The sequence below is a fragment of the Oncorhynchus gorbuscha genome, linkage group LG04, assembly GCF_021184085.1.
Source record: "Oncorhynchus gorbuscha isolate QuinsamMale2020 ecotype Even-year linkage group LG04, OgorEven_v1.0, whole genome shotgun sequence".
In the NCBI taxonomy this organism is placed as follows: domain Eukaryota; kingdom Metazoa; phylum Chordata; class Actinopteri; order Salmoniformes; family Salmonidae; genus Oncorhynchus; species Oncorhynchus gorbuscha.
In genome coordinates this window covers 31,074,811-31,087,061 of record NC_060176.1, presented here as the reverse complement: position 1 = coordinate 31,087,061, position 12,251 = coordinate 31,074,811, and the positions used below count along the sequence as shown (strand labels likewise).

At 44.5% G+C, this 12,251-nt stretch overlaps 1 protein-coding gene across 1 annotated transcript in view; it reads left to right on the top strand.

Annotated features, from left to right (window-relative positions):
• Nucleotides 1-1,055: 1,055 nt before the first annotated feature.
• The window catches only part of LOC124032968 (protein kinase C-binding protein NELL1-like), a 434,369-nt gene continuing 423,173 nt past the window's right edge, over nucleotides 1,056-12,251 (top strand). The window contains exons 1-2 of the mRNA XM_046344912.1: nucleotides 1,056-1,181; nucleotides 1,940-2,068. Of these exons, the coding sequence (XP_046200868.1) occupies nucleotides 1,133-1,181; nucleotides 1,940-2,068 (178 nt within the window). The 5' untranslated portion in view covers nucleotides 1,056-1,132. The remainder of the gene's footprint in view (nucleotides 1,182-1,939; nucleotides 2,069-12,251) is intronic.

Genomic DNA, 12,251 nt, shown 5'->3' with positions numbered 1-12,251 from the left:
CACTCCTGTAAAATTCCCAGTCATCTTCTGAACGAGATTGCCAAACGGGTATCATAGCTACTGTTGTGCTATAGATGTGGCCGTGCATAAATGCCAAAATCGCTGAATAAATGTACTTGTTTCAATGTCAGCGCATGGCTTGTGTTGATGCAGGTAACCTGACTATACACACTGCACATATTGGTTGCATCCCACATGACAATCAATTCTATACATAGTGCACACATTTTGATCAAAGCATTATCAGAGCCCCGTGTAAAAAGTAGCGCACAGTAGGGAACAGGATGCCATTTGGGATGTGATATTACCTGCACTGGAGAAGCTAGGAGCGTGATTAATGGTATCCAACAAGGACAGCTCCCAGGAGGAAGATGGGTTGGAGTGCTTATAAGAAGCCTTCAGTATCCCAGTGGTGAGGGCGAGAGGGAGGGAGAGATTGATCGAGTTAGAGGTAAGGGAGGAAAGCGAGGAGACGGACACATGTCAGGGGTTTATGGATTGAATGTAGGCTAACAGCGTGAAGTCCCGAAAAAAATACACATTCATGAGGACCTGACTATGATTTAGCTGGTTAAAGAAGTCAGCCTGATTCAATTAATCTCATTTTCATTTTCAATAGACCTTTTCTGTTGTGAAAAATACTGCATCTGATTATCTGCAAAAAAAGAGCAAAGGCTATGTAAGAGATGATTATTCGTAACAAATAGGCTATGTAATTACATGTAGCCTACTTGTTAGAATCCCAACTCTTATTACAGGTCCCCAGCGTCACCTCCAGAATTGGACGTGTCTATCGTCACTGAAAGGGGAGGATTAAGGTTCATTTTCGCCGCGCAAACATGTCGTCTATAGATTAATTTGAATCCAGGAGGATTGGTAATGTGGACTTCGCCAAGGTTTGTGAATAATATCGCCTATTGAATAGATGGAAATAGTATTTCGAGTAAATTCAAGAAAATTTACGTGCGCGCCGAAAGAACCCCTATTTCCATGATGTGGAACGCTCCGAGCCTCTGCACCCAGCAACCGTGAGACGAGCGCAGTTTGCAGACAGACCCGAGCAAGTGGATTGCTAACGAAGCGATCGACGGCGAATATTTCTGAGGAAACTGTACAGTTCAACTTCATACAAATGGATATTTACGTGGCTTTGTTATCGGTAGTGCTCCTTGCGAAACCAGGTAGGTGTCACACTGGGCCATATGCAGTTAGTTTACATATTGTTTAGGTATCATTATCAGCTCTGTCAGCAATTGGTTTTTAATGCGCACCCACGATCTCCTTCTACATAGCCTAATTAGCAACTTGCGCGCAAGCTTCTCGATCCTTATTTTGTCTCTCGTAGGTTTTTTATTAATCAATTAATTTAAAAAAATCAATTTGCCCCTCATCGATTTTTTTAAATAAATCACATGTTTTTAAAATTCGTTTTATAGTACAGATAAATAGCATAGTTATCATCTCCTAAATCGTAGGGTTTGTTGTTGTGTCAGACCACATCTGTATAACGCGCAAAAGTCCTTACAGAAATTACAGGTGTCGCACAGGTTGATGCAGCAGTCAATTTGTTCCCATGCAACAATAAGCCTAACATTTGGATTATGTAGACTTTCATTTAAAATTATCTGTCATTATATGGTATCTGATGTCTAGTGCCATGCAAGTTACGCGTTTTGTCTCTGATATGATTGCCACTGTACCTTGGTGAAGGTGCTTTGAAATCGCATGGATTCAATCCCCATGTATTTGACTGCATGTATTTGACTGTGTTGCAATTCGTTGTATCATGCAGACGCTGAAGTTTGATTCTCAAACTCAATCATTAAAGAAGTGCCTTGCTTATTATGTACGTTATACACATCATATAGGTGGGAGGATGTGTGATAGTAACTGTGCACCCAATGTGTGACAATGTCTAAATAATATTTCCCCCCTACAGTTATCGGCTTTGGAATAGATCCCGACTACCAGATAGATATCATCAATGAACTTGACTTCGCAAATGCAATTTATGGAATTACCCAAGTGGCAGGGCTTCACAACAATAGCAAAGCCTTCTTATTTCGAGGTACTGTATACTTCCTTTCTCCATTTGTGAATTAATTGATTGCTAGATCACTGTTTGATTTATCAGTGAATTGCAGTAATGTGTTTTATTTTAGCATGGAATCTTGAGAACGTTTGGTAAACTAATTTCATTTGTAAGATGTAGGTTACCCAAGCTCGGACTCATGGTTGTAGGATTATCCAGAATATGTTTGGTAAAATGTTGGTAACAGATGGTGAACTAATCATCATCACATCACCTATGTATTGTAACAATCCTCATGATATGAGCCATATTGCAATTCCTAACAAGTGGCCCAATGTGTAGGGTGATTGCCAATCACTGCACTGCCTCGCTGTTTGCTACATCGGTGTCAGAAGTTGGATGGCAGCCGAGAGGTCATCGTAACGCACAGCCCGGACATATGAGGGGACTGAGTAGTCAAAATGCTTGGCTTGTTTGCCTTTGTATTTTGTATTTATTAGGGAACCCCATTAGCTCCTGCCAAGGCAGCAGCTACTCTTCCTGCGGTCCAAACACATTAAGGCACTCACACATAAAACAAAGATAAAACAGTACATCATATATCATTATTACCCAACCATATACAGTGGGGCAAAAAAGTATTTAGTCAGCCACCAATTGTGAAAGTTCTCCCATTTAAAAAGATGAGAGAGGGCTGTAAATGTTCATCAAATGTACACTTCAACTATGACAGAGAAAATTTGAAAAAAAATCCAGAAAATCACATTGTAGGATTTTTTATGAATTTATATGCAAATTATGGTGGAAAATAAGTATTTGGTCAATAACAAAAGTTTACCTCAATACTTTGTTATATACCCTTTGTTGGCAATCACAGAGGTCAAACGTTTTCTGTAAGTCTTCACAAGATTTTCACACACTGTTGCTGGTATTTTGGTCCATTCCTCCATGCAGATCTCCTCTAGAGCAGTGATGTTTTGGGGCTGTTGCTGGGCAACACAGACTTTCAACTCCCTCCAAAGATCTTCTATGGGGTTGAGATCTGGAGACTGGCTAGGCCACTCCAGGACCTTGAAATGCTTCTTACGAAGCCACTCCTTCGTTGCGGTGTGTTTGGGATCATTGTCATGCTGAAAGACCCAGCCACGTTTCATCTTCAATGCCCTTGCTGATGGAAGGTTTTCACTCAAAATCTCACGATACATGGCCCCATTCATTCTTTCCTTTACACGGATCAGTCGTCCTGGTCCCTTTGCAGAAAAATAGCCTCAAAGCATGATGTTTCCACCCCCATGCTTCACAGTAGGTATGGTGTTCTTTGGATGCAACTTAGCATTCTTTGTCCTCCAAACATGACGAGTTGAGTTTTTACCAAAAAGTTTTATTTTGGTTTCATCTGACCATATGACATTCTCCCAATCTTCTTCTGGATCATCCAAATGCTCTCTAGCAAACTTCAGATGTGCCTGGACATGTACTGGCTTAAGCAGGGGGACACGTCTGGCACTGCAGGATTTGAGTCCCTGGCGGCGTAGTGTGTTACTGATGGTAGGCTTTGTTACTTTGGTCCCAGCTCTCTGCAGGTCATTCACTAGGTCCCCCTGTGTTGTTCTGGGATTTTTGCTCACCGTTCTTGTGATCATTTTGACACCACGGGGTGAGATCTTGCGTGGAGCCCCAGATCGAGGGAGATTATCAGTGGTCTTGTATGTCTTCCATTTCCTAATAATTGCTCCCACAATTGATTTCTTCAAACCAAGCTGCTTACCTATTACAGATTCTGTCTTCCCAGCCTGGTGCAGGTCTACAATTTTATTTCTGGTGTCCTTTGACAGCTCTTTGGTCTTGGCCATAGTGGAGTTTGGAGTGTGACAGTTTGACGTTGTGGACAGGTGTCTTTTATACTGACAACAAGTTCAAACAGGTGCCATTAATACAGGTAACGAGTGGAGGACAGATTTGCCTCTTAAAGAAGAAGTTACAGGTCTGTGAGAGCCAGAAATCTTGCTTGTTTGTAGGTGACCAAATACTTATTTTCCACCATAATTTGCAAATAAATTCATTCAAATTCCTACAATCTGATTTTGTGGATGTATTTTTCTCATTTTGTCTGTCATAGTTGAAGTGTACCTATGATGAACATTACAGGCCTCTCTCATCTTAAAGTGGGAGAACTTGCACAATTGGTGGCTGACTAAATGCTTTTTCCCCACTGCATCTACAATACAAAATGTACGTGTGTGTGTAGAGTGAGTGTGCTAGCGTGTGTGTATGCGTGTCTGAATCTGTGTGTGTGTGTCTCTCTGTGTCTGTTCTATAAGGTGTATTTTTGTCTGTTTTTTTTAATCTGATTCTTCTGCTTGCATTAGTTACTTGATGGGGAATAGAGTTCCATGTTGCCATGGCTCTACATAGTACTGTGCCCCTCCATAGTATGTTCTTGACTTGGGGATTGTGAAGAGACCTCTGGTGTAGAGGTCGGTCAATTAATCGGAATGGCCGATTAATTAGGGCCGATTTCAAGTTATAAGAATTGGAAATTGGTATTTTTGGGTGCCGATTTTGCCGATTTTTTTGTTATTTATTTTTATTAATTTTTTATACATTTTATTTAACTAGGCAAATCAGTTAAAAAAACATTCTTATTTTCAATGACGGCCTAGGAACGGTGGGTTAACTGCCTTGTTCAGGGGCAGAAAGACAGATTTTCTCCTTGTCAGCTCGGGGGATTCAATCTTGCAATCTTTCAGTTAACTAGTCCAACGCTATAACCACCTGCCTCTCGTTGCACTCCACAAGGAGACTGCCTGTTACGCGAATGCAGTAGATGCCAAGGTAAGTTACTAGCTAGCATGAAACTTATCTTATAAAAAGCAATCAATCAATCATAATCACTAGTTATAACTACAGATGGTTAATGATATTACTAGTTTATCTAGCGTGTCCTGTATTGCATATAATCAATGCAACGCTGGGGGATGATTTAACAAAAGTGCATTTGCGAAAAAAGCACACATTTTTGGACGACTGTACCTAACCATAAACACCAATGCCTTTCTTAAAATCAACACACAGAAGTATATTGTTTTAAACCTGCATATTTAGCTAAAAGAAATCCAGGTTAGCAGGCAATATTAACCAGGTGAAATTGTGTCATCTCTTGCGTTCATTTCACACAGAGTCTGATTTTCTGGATTTTTTTTCTAATTTTGTCTGTCATAGTTGAAGTGTACCTATGATGAAAATTACAGACCTCTCTCATCTTTTTAAGTGGGAGAACTTGCATAATTGGTGACTGACTAAATACTTTTTTGCCCCACTGTAGGTCCTGATGGTACCAAGTATTTACATGCCATTGATCAGAGTGAGCATAAGGATCTGACCAGTGTTGAATGCGCAGTGACCTCAGACATTGTTTGCCTGCCCCCTAAATAGCCGTTTGTCATAGCAAGTGATGGTAGAATTATCTGTATAGTGTCTTCACATTAATGTATCCAAACAATGAACTCACCATTGGACAGTTGACATAACAACCTGATAAGATAGATATGCTGGGAAAGGTTATAAGCACTGATCAAAGTAGAGGTTTTCGCTCTTCATTTTTTTTAAACATTTTTTATTTCACCTTTATTTAACCAGGTAGGCCAGTTGAGGACAAGTTCTCATTTACAACTGCGACCTGGCCAAGATAAAGCAAAGCAGTGCGACATATGAATATGAATATGAAGCGAGGGCCAGCAAACAAGAGCATACAGGTTGCAGTGGTGGGTGGTATATGGGGCTTTGGTGACAAAACAGATGGCACTGTGATAGACTACATCCAATTTGCTAAGTAGAGTGTTGGAGGCTATTTTGTAAATGACATCGCCGAAGCCAAGGATCGGTAAGATAGTCAGTTTTACCCGGGTATGTTTAGCAGCATGAGTGAAGGAGGCTTTGTTGCGAAAGAGGAAGCCAATTCTAGATTTTATTTTGGATTGGAGATTCTTAATGTGAGTCTGGAAGGAGAGTTTACAGTCTAACCAGACACCTAGGTATTTGTAGTTGTCCACATATTCTAAGTCCGCCCAGAGTAGTGATGCTAGTCGGGCGGGCGGGTGTGGGCAGCGATCAGTTGAAGAGCATGCATTTAGTTTTACTAGCATTTAAGAGCAGTTGGAGGCCACAGAAGGAGTGTTGTATGGCATTGAAGCTCGTCTGGAGGTTTGTTAACACAGTGTCCAAAGAAGGGCTAGAAGTATACAAAATTGTGTCGTCTGCATAGAGGTGTATCAGAGAATCACCAGTAGCAAGAGCGACATCATTGATATATACAGTGAAAAGAGTCGGCCCAAGAATTGAACCCTTGTGGCACCCCCATAGAGACTGCCAGAGGTCTGGACAACAGGCCCTCCGATTCATGTGTACTATAAAGTGGTAGGCACTGACAGACAGATGGGCACATTCAACCAGATGTAGAGCTAACACCAGGCATAGTAACACAGTTGTTCTCTTGTGATGTGCTTGTTGATCCAGCACATGAAAACACACACATTTCTCATCTCATTGCTCATGTAAATTGGTTCCTGAAACATCTGAATCAATATAATTTCAAGCCCCCTGTTGAGGTTTGGGGCAAGGCACAGTTTATTCCAGTTCAGAGAATTATGAAGCGCTGTGCATATTGCCGGTAAAAAGTGCAATTTGCCAGGATTACAGAGACAGTAACTGTAGTACCAGTTTCAAGCAGGGCTGCTTTTTAGGGATTTTGTATTTGTGTTTGTTTTTATTAATGATCCCCATTAGCTGCTCTCAAGGCAACAGGTACTCTTCATGGGGTCCAAACACATTAAGAAACTTACGTCACACAGAAAACAAAAAATTGAGTAACCGTTGCATTGGCAGCAGCTAATGGGAATCCGGAAAAAATACAATTACACCACAACATATCTACACTGCAAAATGTATAATACAAACATTCAACAATATTACAATGTATGAATGTGTGCTAGCTTATGTGTGTGTGTCTTTGTGTGTGTGTGTGTGTGTGTGTGTGTGTGTCTCCTCACAGTTTGCGTTCCGTAAAGTGTTGTTTTTTAAATATTTTTTTATTATTTTACCTCTTACATTTACATTACATTTAAGTCATTTAGCAGACGCTCTTATCCAGAGCGACTTATGAGTTACTTGATGTGAAGTAGAGTTCCATGTAGTCATGGCTCTGTGTGGTACAGTGAGTTTCCCGGAGTCTGTTTTGGACTTGGGGGATGTGAAGAGTCCCCTTGTGGCATGTATTGTGGGGTGTCTGCATGGGTGTCTGAACTGTGTGCTAGTCATTTGCACAGACAGCTCAGTCAATACCTCTAATAAAGACAAGTAGTGATTCAATCAATCTCTCATCTACTTTGAGCCTGGAGAGATTGACATGCATGTCATTGATGTTAGCTCTCCATGTACATTTAAGGGCCAGCCATACTGCTTTGTTCTTGGCTAACTGTAATTTGCCTATGTCCCTCTTTGTGGCACTTGACCTGACTGGGCAGTAGTCCAGATGCGACAAAATTAGGGCTTGTAAGACTTGTTTAGCCTACTTGGAGGTGAAGCTATGAGAAGTCAAGGGGGCTAGCATTGGGAATTTGCGAGCAAAGCAACTGTTTATTTCTTAAATTGTAGCGATAAAAAATGTTTGATTATTCATCATTGTTTGTGTTTCATATTTTTTATATGTTTTATTTTCCTTCTTTATTTTTTTACAGAACTTTGCATTGTACTGTGAAACTGCTTGAGGTGTTAAAATCCTATTTGCCTTTTTAGCTTGGACATTAATCAATGTGTTTTATATTCTTTCATAACATTTGATGTCTATTATTGCCATGCTTGTTTTTTTTCATCTTATTGTTTTAAGTGTGTTGCTATTTTAAAATACACTTTAAGTAAACTTTGATGTTGGATCTTTCATTGATGATTGTATGAATATAGACTCAATTAACTTTATAATCTATCATTCTTAAGACCTTTTTTAAATGTCTGAACTTGGTTGAAGGACTACTAAATAAATGTTTGGAGTAGATTGCCTGCTGAGGTGAACTGGGGTGTGATATGAGTATAATAGACAAGGTGTTAGAGGCTATTAGCATGTGTAAAGAACCATTACCTTCCAGAGCCGACTAATCAAGACTGGTCAAACTCTGTTTTAATTCTGACTATTTTACGCAGAACAAACAACAAACAATTCTGGGATAGATCAAACAATTCCAGGATAGACTAATCGAATAGGAAATTTAAACAGCTGCTTAACCTGACCAAAAATAAATTGTGCCATCGAAAGGTCCCTCTTTGCAAATCAAATAGTCAATAAAAGTTGCAGTATATGTTATTTTGACAATTTAAACCAATATTTATAATATTGTCGAAGTGTTTATTAATGTCCTTGAATTGCGTAAAGGGCAATTTAGCCTATAACATTCTTTATAACACTTGAATGAACCTGGGCTTAGGCTAAAAACGAGTAGGTCTATTATCCTTAGGCTATGCCTTTTGCCTATCGAACTGTAAAAATCCTAAATATAAAATAAAATAAAAACAAACAATTATTTATATCACTCTTTATAACACTTAAAAATTATTCAAATGAATAGGCCTATTAGGATATAACTTGCCAATCATACTGTACAAACCCAAAAGTTACAAAATTAAGTAGCCATAACAAAATAAGTATGAAAATTATTTTTCAAGTAAGGTGCATCAAGAATTAAATATATGCTACATTTCAAATTAAATTAAAAAGTGCAATGAGGAACTATTAGGTCTAGTACTTTTTATTTTACCATGTCTTCGGCCTACCGAAAGACTTCTGTCAAGGAACACCAGCATATTCATCTTTCCTACTCCCGAGTAGCTAACTCAGCAGGATGATGGACTTTTAAATGTTGACAGGTTTATCGTCCATCCATCCCTATCCCCGATAATATCTTTGCATATTCTGCAATTGACACCTTTATTATCATTTGGCCTGAAACCGAAGAAATTATTTTCTTTCCTACCAGTCAGGTCATAGTTTTTTTCTTCTCCAGATTTAGCGTAAAGCAGACTATACTATCAACCTGATCTCATAGTTTCACTTTGTAATTTTCCATAATTGGATGAATGTCTTTTTTTTTTTTTTTACATATTAATTCCGCAAATTACATGGTTAATTCTGAGTGGCTAAGGTTAAGGTGGTTTGGGAAAGGCTTAAAACAAAATAATTAAAAACAATGCACTGCTTTGATTAAGTACTCTCCCTGCTTGCTAGAGAATTGTGAACGGCTGTGGCACAGTGGTCTAAGCAGCACGCTCTGTATCTGAGTATTTCTATGGACAAGAGAAACATAGCCCTTCCAATTCGAAAATAATTCTGCAGCCTAGACTAGAAAAAAAATAACTAGGCCTGTAACAATATTAGTCTTCCTCTGACGAGGAGTATGAAGGATTGGACCAATATGCAGCGTGTTACGTGTCCATGTTGATAATTTATTAACATTTAACACCAACAACAAAATAACAAGGAGAACGAATGAAAACTAAACAGTTCTGTCTGGTAAAGACAGAAAACAAACACCCACGAAACACAAGTGGGAAAAGGCTACCTAGGTATGATTTTCAATCAGACATCTAACGACACCTGCCTCTATTTGAGAACCATACCAGGCCAAACGCAAACACAACATAGATAATGGAACATAGACAACACATACAACTCACACCCTGACCATACTAAAAACAAAGACATAATAAAATAACTAAGGTCAGAACGTGACAGAGGTGCGGACTCCGGCCGTAAAACCTAAACCTATAGGGGAGGGTCTGGGTTGGTGTCTGTCCGCGGTGGCAGTTCTGGCACGGGATGTGGACCCCACTCCACCATAGTCCTTCTCCGTCTCTTTACCCGCCTCCGTGGCCTCTTTAACGCGGTGACCCTCGCCGCCAGCCTCGGACTGGGGACCCAAGCCACGGGTCCCGAATGGACGGGAGATTCCGGCAGCACCGGACGGATGGGAGATTCCAAAGACTCTAGGGCAGGGTCAGGGTTGGGGAGGTGGCAGTTCTCAGGGCAGACCCCCACTCCACCATAGTCCTTCTCCTGACTCTGGCAGCTCAGGGCAGACGGGAGACTCTGGCAGCTCCAGGGGCACCGGACTGGAGACTCCTGGCAGCTCGGAGTGAGGGCGCACCGGCTGCAGACGGGAGACTCTGGCAGCGGGAGACTCCGGCAGCTCCGGAGTGAAGCAGGCGGGAGACTCTGGCAGCTGGCAGTTCAGGACGGGCAGACGGGAGACTCTGGCTGACGGACGAGACTCTGGCAGCTCACGGGCAGCAGCTCAGCTGGCTGACAGGACGGGCGGGAGACTCTGGCAGCTCAGGACGGGCAGACGGGAGACTCTGGCAGCTCAGGACGGGCAGACGGGAGACTCTGGCAGCTCAGCAGACGGGGGCAGCTCACGGGAGACTCTGGCAGCTCAGGACGGGCAGACGGGAGACTCTGGCAGCTCAGGACGGGCGGGAGAGCAGCTCAGGGGAGACTCTGGCAGCTCAGGACGGGCAGACGGGAGACTCTGGCAGCTCAGGGCAGACTGGAGGGCAGAGGGCAGGGAGACTCTGGCAGCTCAGGACTGGAGGGCAGAGGGCAGGGAGACTCTGGCAGCTCAGGGCAGACTGGAGACTCTGGCAGAGGGCAGGGAGACTCTGGCAGCTCAGGACGGGCAGACAGGGAGACTCTGGCAGCTCAGGGCAGACTGGAGACTCTGGCAGAGGGCAGGGAGACTCTGGCAGCTCAGGACGGGCAGAGGGCAGGGAGACTCTGGCAGCTCAGGGGACGGGCAGACGGGAGACTCTGGCAGCTCAGGGCGGGCAGACAGGGGGAGACTCTGGCAGCTCAGGGCAGACGGGAGACTCTGGCAGCTCAGGGACGGGCAGACGGGAGACTCTGGCAGCTCAGGGCGGGCAGACGGGAGACTCTGGCAGCTCAGGACGGGCAGACGGGAGACTCTGGCAGCTCAGGACGGGCAGACGGGAGACTCTGGCAGCTCAGGACGGGCAGACGGGAGACTCTGGCAGCTCAGGACGGGCAGACGGGAGACTCTGGCAGCTCAGGACGGGCAGACGGGAGACTCTGGCAGCTCAGGGCAGACTGGAGACTCTGGCAGCTCAGGGCAGACTGGAGACTCTGGCAGCTCAGGGCAGACTGGAGACTCTGGCAGCTCAGGGCAGACTGGAGACTCTGGCAGCTCAGGGCAGACTGGAGACTCTGGCAGCTCAGGGCAGACTGGAGACTCTGGCAGCTCAGGGCAGACTGGAGACTCTGGCAGCTCAGGGCAGACTGGAGACTCTGGCAGCTCAGCAGCTCAGGGCAGACTGGAGACTCTGGCAGCTCAGGGCAGGGCAGACTGGAGACTCTGGCAGCTCAGGGCAGACTGGAGACTCTGGCAGCTCAGGGCAGACTGGAGACTCTGGCAGCTCAGGGCAGACTGGAGACTCTGGCAGCTCAGGGCAGACTGGAGACTCTGGCAGCTCAGGGCAGACTGGAGACTCTGGCAGCTCAGGACGGGCAGACTGGAGACTCTGGCAGCTCAGGACGGGCAGACGGGAGACTCTGGCAGCTCAGGACGGGCAGACGGGAGACTCTGGCAGCTCAGGACGGGCAGACGGGAGACTCTGGCAGCTCAGGACGGGCAGACGGGAGACTCTGGCAGCTCAGGACGGGCAGACGGGAGACTCTGGCAGCTCAGGACGGGGCAGACGGGAGACTCTGGCAGCTCAGGACGGGCAGACGGGAGACTCTGGCAGCTCAGGACGGGGACTGGAGACTGGAGACTCTGGCAGCTCAGGCACGGGCAGACTGGAGACTCTGGCAGCTCAGGGCAGACTGGAGACTCTGGCAGCTCAGGGCAGACTGGAGACTCTGGCAGGGCAGACTGGAGACTCTGGCAGCTCAGGCAGCTCGGGCAGACTGGAGACTCTGGCAGCTCAGGACGGGCAGACTGGAGACTCTGGCAGCTCAGGGCAGACTGGAGACTCTGGCAGCTCAGGGCAGACTGGAGACTCTGGCAGCTCAGGACGGGCAGACTGGAGACTCTGGCAGCTCAGGACGGGCAGACTGGAGACTCTGGCAGCTCAGGACGGGCAGACTGGAGACTCTGGCAGCTCAGGACGGGCAGACTGGAGACTCTGGCAGCTCAGGACGGGCAGACTGGAGACTCTG